Source organism: Periophthalmus magnuspinnatus, chromosome 3, assembly GCF_009829125.3.
Source record: "Periophthalmus magnuspinnatus isolate fPerMag1 chromosome 3, fPerMag1.2.pri, whole genome shotgun sequence".
Taxonomy (NCBI): domain Eukaryota; kingdom Metazoa; phylum Chordata; class Actinopteri; order Gobiiformes; family Gobiidae; genus Periophthalmus; species Periophthalmus magnuspinnatus.
The window spans coordinates 28,360,393-28,382,210 of NC_047128.1; the positions used below are offsets into that span (position 1 = coordinate 28,360,393).

A 21,818-nucleotide genomic window follows, 5' to 3' on the forward strand; every position below is an offset into this window, starting at 1 on the left:
TGTGAGCTGCTATTTATATCCACCCTTTTTTCTATTAACATCATCGCCAGGTACAAAAAAAAGCAAGAGAAATCCAAAATGTCACTAACTGTAGAGCTCCCCAGTCTAGACTTTTGTAAAAGATCAGGAGTGGCTAAAACCCAGATTATTTATAATACACAGGCAAGTAGATTGTGTGTTTGTTTCCGCCTCTGTGCTCAAAGTTTGTTGACATCAAAGAGAGGAATGCGCCTGACGTGTGCAACTCGACACATTTCCCCTCAGAAAGCAATAATCCCCCTGACATTTGAAATAACACGCACATGAAACACAACATTTATGGAGAATCAGAGAACAGCGTGCTCCGTTTTGTATTCACATTATGGGATCAAGCTTTTGCTCTTTTTTGTGACTTGTTCGTTTGAGATGGCCGGGGGAATCTCTTTGTTCTTCTTTTAAGCAATGCGAATTTTATCATAAAATAATAGCTTTTTTGTAATCCATGTTCCACTTAAAATGATTTATACAAGAGATCCATTCTTTTGAATAAATCAAAAATAACAAAATAACCAAATTTTGGTTCAAACCAGTAATAAAGTAATATGTAGATAAAAATGTATATAATGACCCAAGCTCACTGTGTTTTCCCTGAGAATCAGAATGAATTTAATCAGCAAGTGATTTACCATATATCATTTATTTATTTAGTAATTAATTTATTTGTGTATTAATCTATGAGCTATGTATTTAATATTAAATAATAATGCACAGTCCTCATAATGAAATTTATGGTTTATAAGTTCTTGCTCTCAGTGGTCCTTTGCTTTCTGTTTGGCTGGAATATAGGGCAGTACAGTTTGGGTGCTCTTGTCAGAGACAGTCTGTGTGCTGCTATTTCGTAAGAGTTTTTTGCGGCAGCTGGGATTCTGCAGACCTTTCCTTGGGAGTGTGTGAGGACCCGTTAGCCCCTTAACTGGGGAGGATACATAGGAAGGTTCTAGACAGTTATGGAGAAGGGAGTGCTCTGAGGAAGAACGTTTGGGGGTGACAGGCGCTGTTAGGACACTGGGCTCACTGTCGCTGTCCGGAGTGGTACAGCCGCTCTTGTCCTCCTGCAAGTCCTCCTGCTCTTCCTCCTCCTCCACCTCATCATCATCGTCACAGCACAATGCGTGGTACAGGATCTTGTCGCTGAAGCGGACTCTCTCTCTGGTGCCCGATGTGCGTGACGTCTTGTGGCTGTGTGTGGAGCTGCTGGCCTCCTCACTGGACGAGTCTGGAGTGATGATCCGGGGCCCATTGGGGATGGGTAGCCCTCCGTTCATCTGGGAGTAGACTGAGGCAGTGGAAGGGGGTGGGGGGGTTGTTTGTGTGGGGATGGTCCCGCGGCCCAGCTCTGATTGTGCGTCTCCCATTTGCTCTCCACTGAGACTGGCAGCTCGACGAGAGGTCACTCCTGCTGCCTCCAGGTAGCTGCAGAACTCCCAGCTGTCTGACAGCACATCTGCATTGAGGAAGTCCAGCCTGAAGGCCTCGCCCAGGCCACGCTCACTGCTGGAGGTGCTGCTGGCCGTGGCCACTGTCCAGTCATCTGGCTCCAGGTCAAAGTCAAAGTCCGATGTTAGTTTGTCTATTTGGCCCACCACCTGCAACAACAAAGACAAGATAGAGTAAGTCATATATATCACCTGTGTAGTTCTTTTCCACCTGAACACTTCATGAAAAGTAACAAAATATAAGATTCAGCAATACTCATTTCACCAACAAACACAGCATATTACATGTAGATATAGATAACAAATCTATAGATAAATTGAAAATTTCCGTTTCATAGTTATGCAACTGAAAGCAAAGCGTGATGCAACTGCATGTTTATTTATTTTTTCATTTGATTTCATATGCCTCTATTTATACAAAGAGCGTAGAGTACCAAACTCTATAGTCTTTGTTTCTCCTCAGGTCTGTGTGGACAGGTGTTGCAGGTTAGATGTGTGTTATCCAGTGAAAAGCCGCTGTGTTCAGAGGACGAGTCATGCCTCATCAAAGATACTTGTGCTACTCAGTGTTGTGATCTGCTGTCTATGACATAAGATTGAGTTTATTTAACAGAAGAAAAAAAACAAAGCTCAACCCACAGCCCTGACTCCAGTGAGTCATAACATGCTTATTCTCTCTCCCTTAGTGATGTGTGGCAGCCTGTGCTGCTGGTTACCCTGACCCTGCCTGCAGTGGAGTATGTAGGCTAATTTAGCCTGATAAGTGTCTCTGTCTCTTTCTAGGTCACAATGCAGCACATGTTCACTGCACCAACACTGAGCACTGGGCTCTGCTGTTTCCACCACATGGTGTCATGAAGTTAAGCAGATTGCTATAGCACTATAAAAATGTAGGAATCTGTCAAAATATGTATTTTAAATTCATGCTGAGTGTGAAGAATAAAAAATGTAACACTGCAAGTAATCATGAGACTGTAAAGCAGGCGGACACATCCACAGCCATGCATTAAAAGTACAGACAACAGCAGTCTTTCTGGCTGTACCATATAGTAGTTCCCTTTGGGCAATGAGCAAAAGAAGTCATGAGTGCAGGATTTATCAAACACTGCATGCGTAAACAGAATTAGTCCAGCACTCATTCCCTATGCAATTCCCACTCATGTTTACTGTGCCAACACTTAATAGCCCTGTGCAGAGGAGTCTTAGCCAGAATAATTAAAACACCTGTTTGACTTAATGGCAGCACACAGTTACAGGCCTAAGCAGCTGTCTATAGGGACACACTGGTCCAGATTTCCAACCCCATTTGACTTGAAGCAAAGTATGATACAAACTAATGTAACAGGCCTTTTGGATGAGAGGGATTGAGACATTGAGCTACGTGTCATCTGCAGCTGTGCACCTGATCAGGGTTGAGTAGTTTTGAGCTCTCAGAGGTACTTTAAGGCATATTCTGGCTGCAGCATCAGGCAATGACAACTTATAACTGTACACCACACCTGTCGGAGATGATTGCTCTGAGTAACTGGAGGTCAGAGTGAAGCAGGCCTGTTGCATACTTATCTGCCTTGGCAGAAAGTTTCACTAATAAAGCAAAGGTAATAATGGGAAAATTCATCCAAGTTTCCTCAAAAGCTGGGCACCAATGTTTGGGAAATCCTTTCATTGTCCATTTATGACTCATTTCAGTTAGTGCCAATGAATGAATAGTTTAGAATTATGCAAAATCCACTTTTTGGAGCTTTTTAACATTGTTCTTTCATCAAAAACATACCTGAAGTGGTTTTATACATACATGTTAGAGTAATTTTGCAATCTCTCCTAGGGACTATTCAAAGCTTCCTTGTGGTTAGAGGTATGATCGTGTACCAGGCTCGGCCCTCAAGCCCACACAACCCATGCTTCCGCTCAGCCATTTTTAATAAATATTCAAAAGCTGGATCCAAAATACACTACAACTCCACAAACCTGATGCAAAGTGCAGTCGTTTCATTAGCAGAATGCTACCCCATAGAAGACTAAAAAGCTACATTAATAGATTGCTTTGCAGTGAAAAAATTGGCAACTGTAAAGTCCAGCAAAGACGTTTGCTCAGAGTTGCATAAAATACAAAGGATAGTCCAGACATGCTGTGTGTTTTTAATTAGTCTCATATTATAAAAGAGTAAAAAGATTAAAAACTAAAAATATAGTCCATTCAAGTTCTAGCTTTACAAACTTATGGAAAATGCATACATGTGAATGTTCCATGTATTGCATCATTACGCTATGTTCAAGTGACCTCTCTCCATCTGTTGTGTTGCCACCCGCTTATTTCTGGATTCATTTTCAGATGAGACTGAGAATATTTTGCTGCACATGTTTATTATGCAGCACCCAGCTTCAGGCACAGAGTAGGTTTTTAATGATGTAATCTGAAACATCTTCACATGTATTCACCACAGCCAATAAAGCACTTTTTAAATGTTATTTCTTTCTCTCAACATGCCACGGAGTTACTGCATGCTCCATTGCAGCTCTTTTGGGCCTGGAAGCGCTTGATGTCAGATAGGAGGTCTCAGCAATTATCTGAATGGCCTTGCATGCTGGCATCAAACTAAAACATTAACAAATATTGTTTAAATGCTGCTAGCTCATGCCGCTTTCAGAACATTTTATGTTCAAAGCATTTTCTCACTAACATTCCATCACTTTGCTTTCTTTCCCCCAAGACGTCCCTAATACTAACAACTAAAATAAATTGGTTATAAGTATAATAGAAAGATAAAATTATTTAATGCAAATCCAAGTAGTTTAAGTAGTTTGATTTTAAGTTACAGGTGAAAAAAGCTAATATTACAGTTTTATGGGGCTGTAATTGTAAAAAAAAAAAAAAAAAAAGCATACTTCTTCACATAATTATGTCGAATATCTCTCCCCAATTACATTTTTTGTGCAGTCTTCAGCCAAAGTTTACTATACCATTATACAGTATGCAAGGCTAGCACCATCTGCTGTGGTTACTAAAGGAAATGCCAAGGCTATGGTGAACAAAGTCATAGCACCAATTCCAGTGAATTCATTCACTATTTAAAAATCCAGTTCAAAACCGAGGTCTATATGAGATTCCATTATACATTTATTTGACATGATACCCAGATAAAGCGTTTGATCCATCCCCAAGCATATGCATGATGTCCTTGCACTCTATGAATCGTGGTTCTGCAGCAGTAACACTAAATATTCACATGTAAATTGTAATGTGCTCAAGTCCTGCGGATTGGAGAGGATCTGGGCTGGCCATGCTATAGACATGATTTATGTCAGGCCATCCTGGTTGGTCAGACTTTCTATAATGTAGTGTTGGCTGAGGGGATGAAGTGCCCTTTGAAGTGTATGCTGGAAGCAGTTGGCATAATTATCTTGTCATGAGAGAAGCTGTAAGCCCTGCGACATCATTAGCAGTAAAAAATAAAGCAATGAAGTAAATAATAATGGTAGAATGAATTAGTTATTTATTAAAATTAAATATTATACATTTTATAAATGTTGAAACTTAGAAAATATCTGAGCTACCTCTGCAAAACCTGGGAAATCCAAAAGTCTGGTGGAAACAAAATGGAGACTTTGTACAACAGCAGATGCAGCGTACGCAGCTATGGCAGCACACACTGATCATTTATTGAGGTTCTCCTTCATTGCCTGCGCCTGTGCTAAGGCCTAGTGCTAATGACCAGAAAAAGATGGTGGTGGCACGCTACAAGGATCTGCAGTCTGTTTCCCAGAGATAGTTCCCGGATTGGACACAAGGACTGTCAAATGATGCTGGCCACATGTAAAGAACAGCCATGTTGACCTATTTTAATGATATTATCAATGTAGCTTGTTCCTCTGGAGGCCAACCAAAGAAGTGTGTAGGGTTTGTCACAATGTGCATTTATGCATGTGAGAAACTAACCTCTGAACAAGGTTAAACCAATTGTGCTGTGAATTTTTCAATCGGACAGTCTGAACTGCCAGGTTCTGCACTGGCCAACAGAGGCTGAATGATGTCTACTGTGCCATGCACTGTGCTGCTTGTCATTTGGCAATTGCATTGGTGGAGAAAGAAGTCAAACTGTTATGAAAAACGTAAAGCGAACTGTAAAAATCACTATTTAAGAATTTTATTCCCAAGTTTGCTCCAGGAGTATTAAACCTGTTGCCATTAAATGTGTTATGGTTATTCTCAGCATTTAAACTGTGTGACATTTCCAGCAGTTTGCCATTACTATATAATGTATGAAGATTACTGTAAGTAAAAAACAGAAAGAACAGACAGGTGAAAGGAAGCATGTCAGCTAAGGCTGGTATCACCATTACATTCATGCTCATATTTTAATCTCCATGCCTATGATTTGTGACTGTAAACTAAGGGATGCATTATTATGCCAGATGATATTGTGGCACATCATGCCTGATACTTGGAGCTGTGTGATGAGGACTGACAGTCTGTGCTGATACAACAACAGTGAAACATATTTTTAAGAGTACACAATCAATATGCCAGTGGCAGGTTGGCCTGCAGTGCTTACCTCTATGGGAGTGTGCTCCCATGTTTTATTTTTCAAGCCCATATATCATTACCCACTCAATATCAGGTGATCTACAATGTTCAAGTGAAAACACTGTTTATTCCTTTCACGACACTTTTCATGGAGTTTCTTTTTTTGTATCTGGCATATAACTTCAAAGTTAATCACCAACACTTTTAATGTATACTATTTAAACTATTTAGGGTCAAACAGTAATAACACTGAGGCTTCCTCAAAATTTTAATTTGAACAATTGTTTACTTATTTATCATGCATGTGTGTCCTATACTGAGTAGTACTGTGTATATTTCTTATAGAACAGGACTCTCATACCTGTGTAACTGTGAGTCACTGTCTGGGGGTGTTTGTGGTTTAAAATTAGCTAACACAGTAGTGACTCTGAGCATCACTGTCCACTATTTCATCACTTTCAGAAATAGACGACTTAAATACAAATTAGAAATGCTGGTGGAGTAAACATTTACTCGTTTTTTACCCTAATCTTGAGAAATTCTGTAGCCAATAAAACCTTTCTGGTCTTGTAGTTTACCTGATGGAAGTAAATGTTGTTTTCCCTCCTCTAGCCATGTACTGCATATTTGTAGTTACTCTGTGTCTCGCCTGTGAGCCCACAGTGGACTCTTCTTGGCCTCTGTTCTGTGTTCACATTGTTGCACTTGGTTTCACAGATCAGGGACTGCTGCTGTCTTTAGGCCTGTGTCGAGCCTTGTGTAGGCAGCCATGTTGGACTAAATTAGAAGAAACTATTACATCTTGCAGAGACACAAGTAGGAATTATAATTACAATGCTTGTGTCACGAAATATGACTATATTTAAACCTGACTCACAGAGGCACAGATATGACCAAAGGGTGTGTTACACAATAGACTGGATATTGTATAAAGTTATTATTGAATTATTAACTTTACTTACTAGAATGAGTAAAACAAAATGATTCATGACTGAATCATCAAATCCATCAGTTCTATTCCAAACACATACAATTAAAACAAGCATTCATTTTGTTTTTAATTCATACCTCTATACTCGAATACGAACGCAATCTGAATCTAATAACATCTCTACCGCATTTTGACTGTTGCCACATTACAGTACAGTTTTTTTTTAATAATACCACATTATTCAAAACAAAACAAAAACAGAATTAAAAAAAAATAAAATAACACAAAGTAAACACTAGGAACACATGAATGCAAAACACAGAATTAGCTGGACGACTGTAACTGGAGTCCCTTTCAAGTCTACTACACTTCATTATGAACAATGCATACACCATCAAGCTCATGTAAGAAAGAAATCAATAATAAATCACTGTGGTCATGAATATGCCTCATTGAAAACAGCCCAGTTTGCTCTTTTTCCCTTCTTGAGGTCAAGACACCTACGCTTGTGGAATGGGAAGTGAAATAAACAATCTTGAGTGATGGCACACCCACGTTACCTCCCCACCTTTCCCAAGTAGGCCATGGATATTGACTTGATCTCCAACTTCTCTCTCAAAACAATTTGTCATTGCTTCCCGGACCCTCCGCCGTGTCTATCGGTGACAATCTCCAGGGCGACCGCCTCGGAGAGTGACAAAACCTGTCAGGATACGTCACGTTCACTCTCTCCCCAGCGAGCAGCGGGACATCTTTGAGTCCACAACACCTTTATCAGATATGGCACTACCTAAAGCTCTCCCGCCTTTAACAACAAGCAACTCAGAGGGAAAAGAAGCCCGGCTGACTTCACAGAGACCTATTTGCAAACAAAATCACCAGGAGGCATTCCCCACAAGGTACCATCTGGCTGCCACGCGTACCTGTTCTCATCACTTTCACAATCACACTATCTGTTATTTATAGTGGCGCTGTCCATCTGCCCACAGACTGCATAGAGAACAACCACAAACTTGTAAAGTAAAAAGTCCTTTAAGGTTAAACTGGCTCAAACACTATGTAGGTTGGTCCAATTGTTTCCAGTCCAATAAGCATGTTATGAAAATATTTATTTACAATGAGGGCTGTCGCTGTTGAAAATTTCCCTTGCGGTAACTGTATGTGCCTCTGCACTGCTGCGTGCGCTGTATGTAGTATAGCTCCTAGGCCTTCAGTACAGGTAAATTCTGTATCTTGTTCTTGAAAAATAGCAATATAAAACAACAGCCAAGCTTAGAGCGCAGGTTAACGAGTGTAGTGCCAAACTTCACATGGTTTTAGCGCCGCCCGATGAGTGGATTTGCATTCAAGTCTGCAGCTCCTCCAGTAAGGAATGCATAAAGCCCGTACATCCAAGGTAAAACCCCAGCTGCTCGAGTCCTCTCACTGAAGGAAAGTGGTAGCTTCCTCCAATGCCCCTTCCCAGAGCAGCACAGAGCTGCGGAAGCATGAATTTGTTCGTTGTTAACTGTTATGCACTTGAGCATTTGATCATAGCACGGTATTGCTATAATGGAATACAACAACAGTGACTTAAAGTCACCTTTGGAATCAAATCTAAGTGCAACTTACTGGACTACATTCAGTATAATGATCATGGATTTTATGTATGTATGTGTGTGTGTGTATATATATATATATATATATATATATATATATATATATTCCTAAATGGTGCATGTAGCATCTATCTATTCAATTCTATCTCTTCAATGGTAAATGCACACAATAAATCATTTAAAAATAGCTTACCACTAACTGTTAATTTAGTCATGAAAACACAGATGTGCTCGGAAAGCGTTCTGTTTTTTTCACTGCATGGGCGGTTCAGCTCTTTTAATTGCATATTGAAATATTGACTCAAAAATATATCACTGGCAGCTTTGCATACAGAAAATACATATATGCCCCCTTGCTTATTTTCCTTTGTAAACAATTGAGTTGATTTGCATTTTCCAGGCTGTGGGTGTGGGTGAGTGTGTGCTCAGATAATTATAGTGTGCCGAGTTGGCAGAGAGACAGTGGTGGTTGTAGAGGTGCTACCTCACTCTTCTGAGAACTTCCTGCAAGCAGAGCTGGTAAACAAACTTAAGAGAAGAAGCCTATTTATATGGAGAATTATTTATGATCAATTGACATTTTTACACTTTAGATTAACTCCATTTAATCAGTATATTAATATTAGTATAAATGTGGCCACTGATGAATATAGTGTACATTCCATATAACCTCCAGTGACAGAACAGTAATTTAAAAAGAAATTATCAGAGCATATATACTCGGTGGACAAACAGATTTGCCATTTTTACAATAGATACGCTTTCAGATTTTTAGTCCGGGTCTGTTTATATGTTATTTTTAAAACTGGCAACTATCCATCATCTCCCGCTCCTATATTTTATACTACTATAAGTGCATGTCTACCTGTTTTTTTCAGTCACTTCTGACAAATAAGCTGTATGCATTAAGGTGAAGGACAAGGGAGGCAATTTCACCATCCTTTCCTGCTCACAATTCAAGTCTTGCTCCTGTGCTGTACATTACCAATTCATAAATACTGGCCCTATTGTGCTGCACTGTTGACACAAATTGGACAAAATGAAGAATGGAGACGCAATGCCCCATATAAAGCACATTTGTCTTTTCTGTAAAGATGGCAGAAGAAAAAGTTTGAAGTGATGCAGCCGACGCAATTAGCAGGTATAGAGATGTGCTGTGGGTGCTTAGCCAGCCATCTGTGTGGAAAGCTAAAGTGAGTTTGGTTGCCGCTGAGGTCTCCCTTGCCTCTTCCCTGGTGACCCTTTCTGCTACTCGGCTGGCTGCAAATGAGCTACGGCTGCTCTGTCGACATGATGCAATAACTACTGTTTGTCAGGCACCTTTTTGACGCAAGCTTCTCCCTTTTCACACTCCATTCTGCTCGCTTCCTGGAAAGATTTGAAGCACTCGCCTTATTAATAATCCATAGAAGCCGTAGCCATGGGTAAATGCAGCGCTAGCGTGAGAGTCCTTATATGGCCACTGTTTTGACAGCTTTTATTGTAGCTTTTCTTTTCATTTGTGACAAGGAAAGTTTGACTGATGACAGCAAGAGAGGAGTGGTTAAATGCGAATGAGTCGGTGTGTGTGCGGGGAGAGGGGACTTCACTGCTGCAGGCCTGCCTAGGAGAGAGACAGACACAGGAGCGAGCGAGCAAAGGAAGGAAAGAAAGGTATGTATCAAAGGCTAAATGAGGCCTAGCCGTCTAGCTGGCATGCATAGTTCTATCACCTTTGGTTCACGTTTAGGAGACTAACACAGTTGGTCTAGCGCTGTTTTAGTTGAGTATAGAAAGAGACCAAATATTCAGAAAATGTACCTTGCCAGTTTGCTAGCAGCCATCTATCTAATCAATCTGAGGCAGAAGGCATCGCTCACACTTGTCTGCACATCCACATGACATGAACACCCAAGTATGCACACCCTGCCAGCCTTGGAACACACACATGTACACATTCTATATCTTCTGGCAGCTTGGCAAACACCCACTCGAGCCCCCATACATCAATCACTAGCTCTTATTTTCTTCACAAACACAGCCCCATGCCAGACGCACACAGCAAAAACATTCACCTGACTCAAATCTGTCTGGCTGTCAGAAAAGGCTCATGCCACTTTGATCCTGATGGAAAACTGTAATTATTCTAATGGCAGCCAGTGGCTCTAACCTTGGGCTTATATGGTCTTATTTATAAGCCAACAATAACCATTAAAATGTGCATTACCATTCTGTCTGTTGCTGTGACATCATCAGGCAAATTCAGTAGGATGTGACCTTGACTCAGTGGAGAGTGGAGCTTGATCAGGTTGGAGGTGTGCGCCCCATACATCATGTTTGCCATTTTGTCTCCAGGTGATGGCCACTGATGATGTCACCCTGTGTGGCTCCTTTATGTGGACATTGGCATGGGAGCTTTGGCATGCTCTCCCTCTTTAAATAGCCCCAGATCTAATCTGCAGACAGCAGCAGAGTTCTGACAGATCCAGCCCTAGTCCCTCCTCCTCCCACTAGGTGACACATTCTTTATTTATTTTTCCTCTCCTCCACTCTGGTATTCACTCCATGGAGCTCAGACCCCTCAAGCTATTGTCAGTTCTATTCTCCTTCTCTGTCGGAAGAACCCAAATGGATTTACTGTCAACCACTCAATTTTCCCAGTCATACAGAGTTGGGCCCATCCCATTTGCTCTAATTCCACAGCAGTGCGTCTTAATGAGTATCCTGATCAATGCTGTTTGCGATACTTTGTCATGTGGCTGTCATGAGATTTATCAATAATTCAGGACAATAATGAAACATAACCTTGTTCCTCATGGGAATGAATGAATTGGCTTCAGCCAAACACGTCAAAATGGAAATCTAATAATATCATAATATATAAAGAGTAAAATTGGGACATACGAGGTCAGAAAATACAAAGAGACAAACACGGTATTGTAGTTAGTATACAGTATGGAATTCTGTAGTTTAGACTGGATGCGCTGTACACAGTATAGAGAAAGCAATATACTTTTGCTTCATGCAATTGTGTATGACACGTTGAAATCCATTTCTGGGAGATACTCTCCCGACCCTCCCCACACCATGCACAATTAATTTGATACAAGCTGGAAGCATAAATCCTCCATGATTGTGCAGTGCTCAGGACAATGCCACTGAATGTTTTCATCTGTGGACTCCAGAACAGCAGGAGACAGGAAAATGAGTTTTGTTCTGTCGTGTAGATGTGGGCGAATACCGCTGCATCGACAGGATTGAGTAACTGAGGGCTCCAGAATGTAAAATAATATTCTTTTACCTAGAGATTGTGTCCTTTCATGTTGAGAATCCACTGGAGGACTGTTAACTAGGCACTATTCCTGTCTAAAGACCATTGTGCTTAAGCAGGCCCAGATGTTCTGTCATCATGGGCTTGTTGTGTCTCTGGAGCAGTGAACCTGTCAAGTGTGACTGTCCTGGTAATGATCAGAATGTTAATGTAATTGTAGTAACCCCCTCCCCCTATACACACTTACACTTTTACCTCTGCACAATTAAAAGTGCAGCCTTGGGGCCTGGACCCTCGCCAGCTGCTGTAGGTTAATATATAGTCTTTGGCCAGACGTCTGTGAGGTGACCGCTGGCTGGCAGCCTGCTGTATAGGCTTGCACATTGTAAGTGGACATGTACTCTGCTTCCCCCTATGTGCACTTGTCACTGGAGATGATGAAGCACCCCGTATCTGGCTCCTTCACTGTCTTTAGCTTGCTCATCTCAACCTTTTTGTAACCTTTGTAGCATGTATTTCTCACTCTCTCAGCACAGCTAGCGTTCATTTGTGGCCTCTATCTCACAGCCCCCTTGACACTAGACCTCGGAGTTAGTGTCTCCAGTCTCAAGGGAGTTCAAGGGCTAAGAGAGGGGGATAAAAAGAGAAAGAAAGAAAGGCAGAGAGGGAGAGTGAGAGAGAAGGACAAGGGGAGTCCATGCCCCTTTGAACATTGGTGACAGTTACTCCCAGATGCACCGGACAGCACAGGCCAGAGCTAAATTTGACATAAAAACCCAACTTGAAACAGCATGCTCTAAATATGTCCTACCGATATATTCTTCTTATTGTTCTGCTTAGTGGTTTGGAACTTCCTTAAAAACCAAGATAGGATTTCATCCGTCAGTGTAAGCTTTATCGTCATCTTTGGATCAGAGCCATCCTGTTGATGTGAATCAGTACTGCTGGTCAGAATACACCTATGGTCTTCAGTGAAATGATAATGTTCAAGTTGCAAAAGCTTTTCCAGAAATGCACTGTGGAGGACTGAATTATGGATGCATCACAGAGGCTTATAAAACATCAACAAGATGTTTCATTAATGCTACTTTTAACCTTAAATTTTAAAGAGTGCAGTTGTGAAGATTGTCTACATGTGGCTGCTACTGTCTTATGAGAATAAAAGAAAAAGTTAAAGCAAGTTAAGTGTTAAGGCGACAGTTCTATGGGAAAAAACATGCTTGTCAGGACACTGCATTAAAACTTACTGACAAATGCTGAAAAAGTATTGCACTTGTAGCTGCTACTAAATTCAAATTTTCACAGGATATATTATTGTCCATATTATGAGATATGTACTACCATTTTCCAAGCATTATTTGATTGTCAAGTCATTTACCTTAATATATGCACAAGTTTTACCTCTGCAATATGTATATTTTGATGGTTAATCGATTTAGTAACACAAAATGCAGATTTTTCAAATGCAACTCTGCGTCTTTAATTATGTATGAGTTTATGTATCTAATCAATAATTTATATCAGGCAACCAAATGAATGATTGAGCTTCAAAAGTATTCACTGCCTCTATAGCAAAAGGAAGAAAACCTGAATATTTTAGAGGGCAACAAATAACTGGTAATGTTTGCAGACTCCCTAATAGTCCTCATCAAAATGCGTATGAAATATTCATTTAATGGGTCACAATTTATTCAGATGACCAGTGTTGAAAATTGGCATCCCATCAAGGTACTTCAGCATGTCACTAAAACGCCTTTGGTACTTGAAATGCTGCTCATAATTTTGTAACTCCAGGCTACTGTTAACTCGTGTCAAGGGGGGGCTTCAGAAATGTGGTATGCAGAAAGCCTCAGAGCTTTGCTGCAGCGGCAGAGGAGGACAAACATGAGCCTCTTGCAGCTCCTTCTAGTTTTACGCTGGTCTGATTAATATTCCTTCTACATCACAGGAGATCATCCTAAATGTAACGATAAAAATAAGGAAAGAGGGACTCTAAAGAAGTAGAGAGCTGACCGGTCGTGCTCTGAGAAGACCTTGTAGAGGGCTGAGTATGTGTTTGGTGCCTGGGGCCACTGTTCTGCCTCTTGAGCAGCAGCCCTGTGTCTGGGCCTGATTGGGTGCTTCTAATGACATGCCTTAGAGCTGCTGGTAGGGTGCTTTAGGCCCACACTACCATGGAATACTCTATATGTATCTGCTAACATGTTGATAATAACAGTCTGTTCGGCCCAGCTAGCCGTGAAAAATCCAAAACATTCTCTGAAAGTTGAATTTTTGATTCCACTACATCCCAAGATGTACTTGTTCCAGCAACAACACAGATTCTATTATATGCTCATAACAAAATATCTACTGTTTACTGTAACACTACTTGAACTCTCCAAACTTTTATTTATTTTGTATCATACTTTTTTTTACTCCGTTAAAAATTACAAGCTATCTATCTTTATTGTCCGCATCGATAATTAAGAGACAGAGACAAGCAGTCTGTAAACAAAAGTGACTTATTTAGTTGACATACTATGTAAGACAAATAGAACACGTTTAGACAATGTGTCCTATTAAAACTGTGTACTGTGTGTACTGTGTCCTATGTGTACTGTTTCCTATGTCCAGTGATCCATTCCTCTCACTCATTGTCACTCTGGACATGCTACTGAGTGCCCTCCCATTCAAATGGCACATGTTCTTGCTCTCACTGCAGTCTATGCAATTCATTAGGCCCTAGATACCGGCACTGAGCTCCAAAACTCACCGTTCTGCTCCGTTTAATGGAAGTGGCAATAAATGGATAGCTTTGTGGGTAGCGAGTGAATGGGGGAAGAGTGAGGATGCATTTATCAATTAAATGACAGGGGCAGAATGTGTGTGCAGTGAATTAAGAGAATCCAATGGCCTATTTTTTCATTCATTGGAAATCATCAACACTAAATACAGCGATAGGAGATAAAGGAAGGAAGCCAATAAAGTTGAAAAATGGTGGAAAAGTGCAACTATGGGCTGTCACAGAAGTTTACATAAAAGCTATCATCAGGGTAATTCGGCCAAAAGGGTGTTTCTTGTCCAAAGTGCGGTCTGAGTGACTTACTAAAAGCTGTCGCCATAAGAATAAAATTGAATTGTTAAGGATGATCAATATTGTGGGCACTGCTCTTTCAGACTCAATTTGTAGCCATTTTTGGGACATTAAGATATTATTGTGAAGCCTTGTGTAAGAAATGTTAGACTTGGGTGTTAAACTGACTCAAAATGTTTAATGAATTTGTTTTATTTTCTACACTTGTTCTCTAAAATAACTATGATTCTAACTCTGATGTCCTGCGATATTGTCAGTTTGTGGGAAAAGGGCCATACACACAGTGATGTATAGATAATAGCATTGAGTTCATGAATCTTCATGGTTGGCTGCAGTGTCAGGGTGCCTTTCTCCCCTGCATGTCAATAAGTTTGCGTTATAGGCCCAGGACACGCTGACTTTCAATGGACTTTGTCTTAATGTAAACGTCTCGTGAGCGTGAGGTTGTGATTTTATTTTGTTCACTTGTTCTTTTCAGTTGCTATTGTCAAATGTTTTTCAAAAATGTTTTGTGTGTGACAGTTGGCTGTGCAATATGTCGTCTCAGAGCAGATCTAATTTCAACAGCGCCTGAGTACAAATAGATGGCACACATAATGTGTTTGTGTAGATATTGCATTCCTCTTTGTTATAAACTCACTGAATATACATGCAGCATTTTACAGGCAACAGTGCATCAAGACTAGAATCTTAGCCCACAGATCTAAAGGTTAGTGGTTTGATTCCAACCTGTGCGTACTTCCTTTGTGTCATGGGCAAGAAACATCGCTCCTCTGTCATCCAATCTCTGTATGCTCTATTTCAACGAGCGTGTTTGTATAAATGCCAATGTGGGACAACATATGGAACAGGATACAATCTAACTGTCTGTTGTTTGTTAACACGCATTGTTCTGAAAAAAATAACAATATAATCACATTATATGAAACTGTTCCATGTTTATTATTTGGTTTCCGATACGAGGATAATTCAACAAACTCTTGCACGGTCTGCATGGCATAACGTGTCATGCACCATGTTTTGTTTTTATTCAGGATGTCTCAGAAGTAATAACTTCAAACATTAGTGGGAACTGTATAGAAAGAGAGAAAAACATTTCTAAAAACCTCTGAGTGTAGCTTCATTCATATGTATGTTGTTATGGCTGGTCACAGCGAGCAAACAACAGCGTGGGGCTCTGTTTTGCTCTATGTACGTCTAATTGCCTGACCACCAACCGTTATTGGGGAGATTTAAATCCAATTTCATATTTTTGCAAATATTCTCTACTTCACAAACCACCTTCTCCATCCCTTGAGCCTGGCTGAGTCCCTTCTACCTGCAGCGCGGATCAGCTGCAGTCAACCTTTATCAATCTGTCAGTCAGGCAGGAGCTGTCAAAGTGAATTTGAGAACATCTACCCCTGCTAGCACTCGCGCAACATTTGGCTTTCCCCAGTCCCCTACCTGCCAATGTAATGTCTATGCAATTAGGCTGCGTGTGAAGTAAGGGTGTCAGCCCTGTCCTAGAGTGTGCATGGAGCTGGTCAGGAGAGACGAAAGCGTGTTTGACAAATTCTTGCACACAGGTCTCCACACTCACGGACACGTCAAAGCAACACTTGTGATCTTTTGGCTGCAGGCCTCAATTAGTTGGAGCAGCACAAGATTTACATTAACGCCATGTTATGTGTAAAGGTCAGGCTGCCTTGTGTGTGTGTGTGTGTGTCAAGTGAAAGTGCAAGAGAAAGGTTTAAACCAGAATCCTTAACACGTCTGCCTAATTTTATACTCCCTAGACACAGTTTTATGATAGCACAAAATGTCAGAGGAAAGGTTTATCTTTAGTCTTTTTTCCCTGAACCAACACTTTGAACTTCTAAAGCAATCAGCTGGAACAATATTAGCTGAGAAATGAGCAGTTTTGAATATTAACTTCTTTTTGCGAATTTTAAGTGGGATTGTGAATACATAAAGTCAAATTTACAGAGAAAAGTTAGATTTTGTTACAGTAATACAGTATGCCATGTGGTTGTCTATTGTTAAACTAACTACAAAGATTTGTTCATACATACATATTCATGCCAAAGAGCCCCATCTGTGTCATTTTAAGAACATTATCAACCACTTTTAACTTTTTTTTTTTATTTATTTTTTTATTGTAACATAAGTGTTTATTTATCAAATTCTTCTTATATTTTTTCTATTCTTCCAGAGCCTATCTCAAATATGGCTTCAAGAGATGGCAATATTCACATGCAAGGTTGGACAAGATTGACTGAGGTAGGAGAAAGCTACAAGCATACTAACACTGACTGGGAAGAGATGCAGAAAGCGGATCATTTTGGGATTATTTCCATTGTTGTATTACCATTTTCCTTTTTCTTTTTCTTTTTTCCGTGTACCACCTGCTGCAGGATTTCTTAATTTAGCAGAGTGACATTAAACATGTTAAGTATTTTCAATTTCAACACACCAGGAATCGGTTTAATTTGTGTCAACAACTTCCTGTTGTCTTGGCCTACTTTTCTTTATAGCACTGAAGGTAAATAGACATTTGAATAGCATATCCTTTTAAGTGTTCCACCACACATTCAGCTCCTCTCAGCCCACTTAATATCGCCTCCATTTAGGTCATTGCAGATGTCATTGACTAAATGTAGTCCAAAGCTATTTTTGGTTGTTACAAATTACTCCACAAAGCAGTGACGCAAGAAATGGAGATCTGACGCTTTCTGGGGCCGAAGGATCTTTCCACAGATGTCACTATCATTATAAATAGTGTGGCGTTTAAAATGGAAAAGTATGAGAAGTGTGTCTTGGGTATATCGTGAGCCAGTGTGAATATGCTTTGCTAACAGGCGCTGCAGCAAGCTCCCAGCACAGAATGCTGAAATGACAGGTGTTAAATAGCCTGACCTGTTTCCTCCGTCTTTTTTCATTGTCATGCATCTCAGAGTGACTTGCAGCCATGGGATTATGAAATGAACTGCTGACCCCCCCTGGCGCCACACTTCCCTCCGGCACTGTTCACACTGTTCTACAGCTCTGAAAATGGAACTGTTGTCTGCAGGCCCATAGATAAGACTTTCTCTCTCCGTTTTTTTTCTTTCCATGCCTCCATCTAGCTTTGATGGTATTCAACAAAATGGAGAAGCCCAGACAGACCGTACTTCTACTTTGTTCTATTTGTTTTTCCTCTGACAAAAGCCACCCCACTCAAACCCAAACAATGGATGACCTCTATGTCTTCTCCCTCGTCCAACTTGGAAAGTCCTTACAGTGGGCAAATTACACTGCCCTGTTTGCCAATCCAAACAGCTGATTCCAGTAGTTATAATCCCGACTATGACCTTGATACCTCTAGAAGTCTGTAGACCTCAAACTAAATCCCAACCAGATCAAATAATGATGCAACTATTGGTCTGCCCTTTTTCAAACAGCACACTCTGGTGATTTCTGGGTGCCATCCCAGCTTCTTCTCCTGTTCTGTGCAAGGCATACATGTCAATAAAGTCCACAGTACTTGTGTATTTTACATTTGTACGCAGGTGGAGAGTGTCCTTGTGCTAACCAAAAAAAACTTCTTTGCAGTAATGGCAAATAAAACTGATATTTTCACTGCAGTTCATGATCTTAGACACACCGAAACTAAGTAAAGACAAGTGCAAAACAAGCTCGTGTTCTCAGCTCTACAGCTCTGGAAGTATTACCTCCGGGTGGGAAAAGTGGGTGTGACTACATACAAATAACCTAACGCTCCACATTTGAGCAGGCTTAGGTCCGTGTGAGTGCATGTTGATGACTGGCGGACTTAAGCTTGATATTCACTATAAATGAGAGAAAGAATTATAATATTAGAATAGAATCGCTCATAATATCAGGGAAAGTGCCAATATGTGTAGGGATCTTAGCATCTTAAGATTACATAATAAGCATTGTGTACTTGATTTTATATCTGCCAGAGCTTATCAATTGTTCACTGGGCTGTTTTTTTTTTTTATATTATTTTAAAAATTACAAATAAACACAAAAAAATATTGCAAATACATTTTTTTTCCCCATCCACAACACATGTAAGTGTTTTCACAAAGACCATAAAACAACAACTAAAACAATGGGTAGATATTCAATTATCTTCTATTATCATCTGAAATTAGAATGTACGCAGATGGCCATTCGTATTCAAGAAACTGTATTGAATAAGACTCCCTTTGCTATCGAGCGACTCCTGACACGTTGTACAGCTTTATTGTTTGAGGTCACATGGTTACATTACTTCAGTACTTACAGTAGATCAAAATATGCATGTCCATCCCAATCAGTCACAAGTGCTTTTTGTCAGCAAGTCAAACCTAGCACTTTAGATGTTTTTTTTTGTTTTTTTTTAATCTAACGTGCTTTGCTTGCTCACCATGAGCCACAAAATGATGAATCATAGTTGAACTGAGGACACAAGTGCTGTTTTAGCTGTCAGATATTTCAGTTGTTTCTTTTCTACAACAGAGGAAAAAATACTGCCACGTTTAGGATTGGTGTGCAGTACACATGAGTGCAAGGTATGAATGCGTTTGGAAGTCAAGTTAGTTTGTACAAGTGTATAAAGCAATGACACTATATCAATACACTGGGACATTTTCATATACAGTAGATGATAGGTACATGTGCTTCTAAATCTTTAGTGAAAATTGCACTTTCTAAACCCTGCAGACCATGTTGAACGCAGCTCATTGTTCATAAGAAATGTATTTTTTTGCATATTAATGAGTAGAAATTTTCCTGATAATCACAACCCCAAGCGAACAGTGCAGCACCGCTCACAACATCCATCCAATACCTGCACACCAAAAAGTCAAATTATTTTTTTCATCTTTGTTGGACCTTCCTACATTGTCTGCTTTGAATAAAAGGGATTTTAAAAGTAGATCTTTCCTTCATCATCTTGGCCAGAAAGTTCACACTACACAGGTGACTGAGCACGTGACAAAAAGTATGAATCATGAAACAGTTTGTTGACATGTCATGTCCCGAGCTGCTCTTAGCTGTGCGCCGGAATAATTATCTGGTCCCCTCAGTCTTCTTTCATCTCTGCCGCATTAGATGCTGTGTTGTCATGCTATTGACAATGACAGTGGTGCCACTGGCAGAGTGTGGGCTGCCAGGGGCAACCAGACGAGGAGAGGGGAGATCCCTGATATTGGAGACTCTGCCATGCATAATCAAGTAGTTTAACATCAAAGCTAGAAGATGTTAAGGTTGTCTTACAAAGGCGGCACTACTCACACTGAACGTTTCATTATGAAAGGGAACAATTAGAAGCAATTACGAGCAAAAGCCATTCTTCTCTCATATGCAGCCCCCAATTTAGCTCTGGATGTGTAGCTCATTACCGCGGCTGTTGAAACACCTGATCTAACATTGGCCAAAGCCCCGTACTGTGCTGGAAATATGTCTTCTCCATGGATACAAATTTAACTTAAGTACCGTATGAGTCAGGTGAGCCAGGAAAGTGTTACCAAAACACTAAAATATCCTGAAACCATTTGTTATCCATGCAACCCAACTTTCTGCTGCCAAAAACTAGAGATTGCTGAAAAAGCAACTGTGTCTATTGTTGTACTGTTTCCATGAAACTGTTTTTGAGGAGCATCTTTCTGGTTCTTTTCATTTGGTCAATTTATCTACCTAAATAAGTGTTACTCAGTCCAGTGCAAATTTACCAGGAAACCTTGTTCTGTCTCACATGTGATTTCTTACATTGGGCCCAGAGGGTTATAGTTGTGGTTAGTACGATATCCTGGGCCTCCAAAGACCAGTGTTGAGATTTTCAGACTCTTTACAATGGGAGGCAATAAATGATATTTAAATACTAAATGGATCTCTGTCTAGTTAGTATTAATTGTGTGGATTATACCACAAATCCAAGTAAGAAAATCTCTTCTTTGGGCATTTCTGAACTCCGCTTCTCACATAGCGAAGTGAACAACTGTAATTATTTCCATTGGATGTATGATCCTACAATAGAAGTGTTAATGCCAATTAAGCCCTTTTGCTTTTATCTCTTGTTGTAAATAAATGTGTGAAATGAAAAATGTAATACAGTTTTTATCAGAAAAGCCAAAAAGGTACTCACATCTACAAATGTTACCAAAGTAGCAGTTACATTTTTGATGGACTGATATGTTTTACTCTTTGACTATTCCTTATTTATGCAAACCTATGGGTTCAATTACCTTGCACAGCAAGATAAATTCTCACTATATTTGTTTACAAACTCACAAGAATCAATCTTGTATTGCTCCTGCATATCTGAGTTTGGGCTCAAACCACCGGATAATGATAATAATAGATTTGATTTATGTATATTTAGGCTACAAAGATGCTTTACAGTGCATTATTCATTCACTCCATGCTTGATGGTACTTGATGGTACTTGATGGTAGTAAACAACTTTTATAAACTACCACTGCCCCCAGACTGACAGAAGCAAGGCTGCCAAACTGCACCATTGTCCAGATTCACCAGTCCTACCACAGGGCACATTGGTATTTGGGCAGATGTCAAAGGTAAAAGTGCCCACATGGACCAAAATAAATATGGCAATGCTGACAAGCATGAATAGGTAAATTTAAAGTGAAATAGGTACTATTTTGTTTTTGAAAATCTAGAAGAAATAAATATAGAAGAAATAACCCTGTGCATTTGTTAACTTGATTTGATTTTATCAGAAGTTTGATATCTGTGTTTGTGCCTCTGTTGTGACCAACAATTAGCTTGAAGTTTTCATCTGAAAGTTCCACTTCCTCCCGATTGCTTTTAGTGATAAATCCCATATTGTAGAACTCAAATCTAGAGTGCTACACATATCTGGCTTCTGCAAGGTTACAACTTTAATGCAAACTGAAGATACTGAAGAAACATCTGCTTTTTAAATCTAATTTGAATCAGCTTTCTTTAGATGGGTACTTACAACTTAACAAAAGA

At 40.0% G+C, this 21,818-nt stretch overlaps 1 protein-coding gene across 1 annotated transcript in view; it reads right to left on the reverse strand.

Annotated features, from left to right (window-relative positions):
• Positions 1-658: 658 nt before the first annotated feature.
• insyn1 (inhibitory synaptic factor 1) overlaps positions 659-21,818 on the reverse strand; it is a 35,919-nt gene continuing 14,759 nt past the window's right edge. The window contains exon 3 of the mRNA XM_033991706.2: positions 659-1,625. Within this exon, the coding sequence (XP_033847597.1) occupies positions 789-1,625 (837 nt within the window). The 3' untranslated portion in view covers positions 659-788. The remainder of the gene's footprint in view (positions 1,626-21,818) is intronic.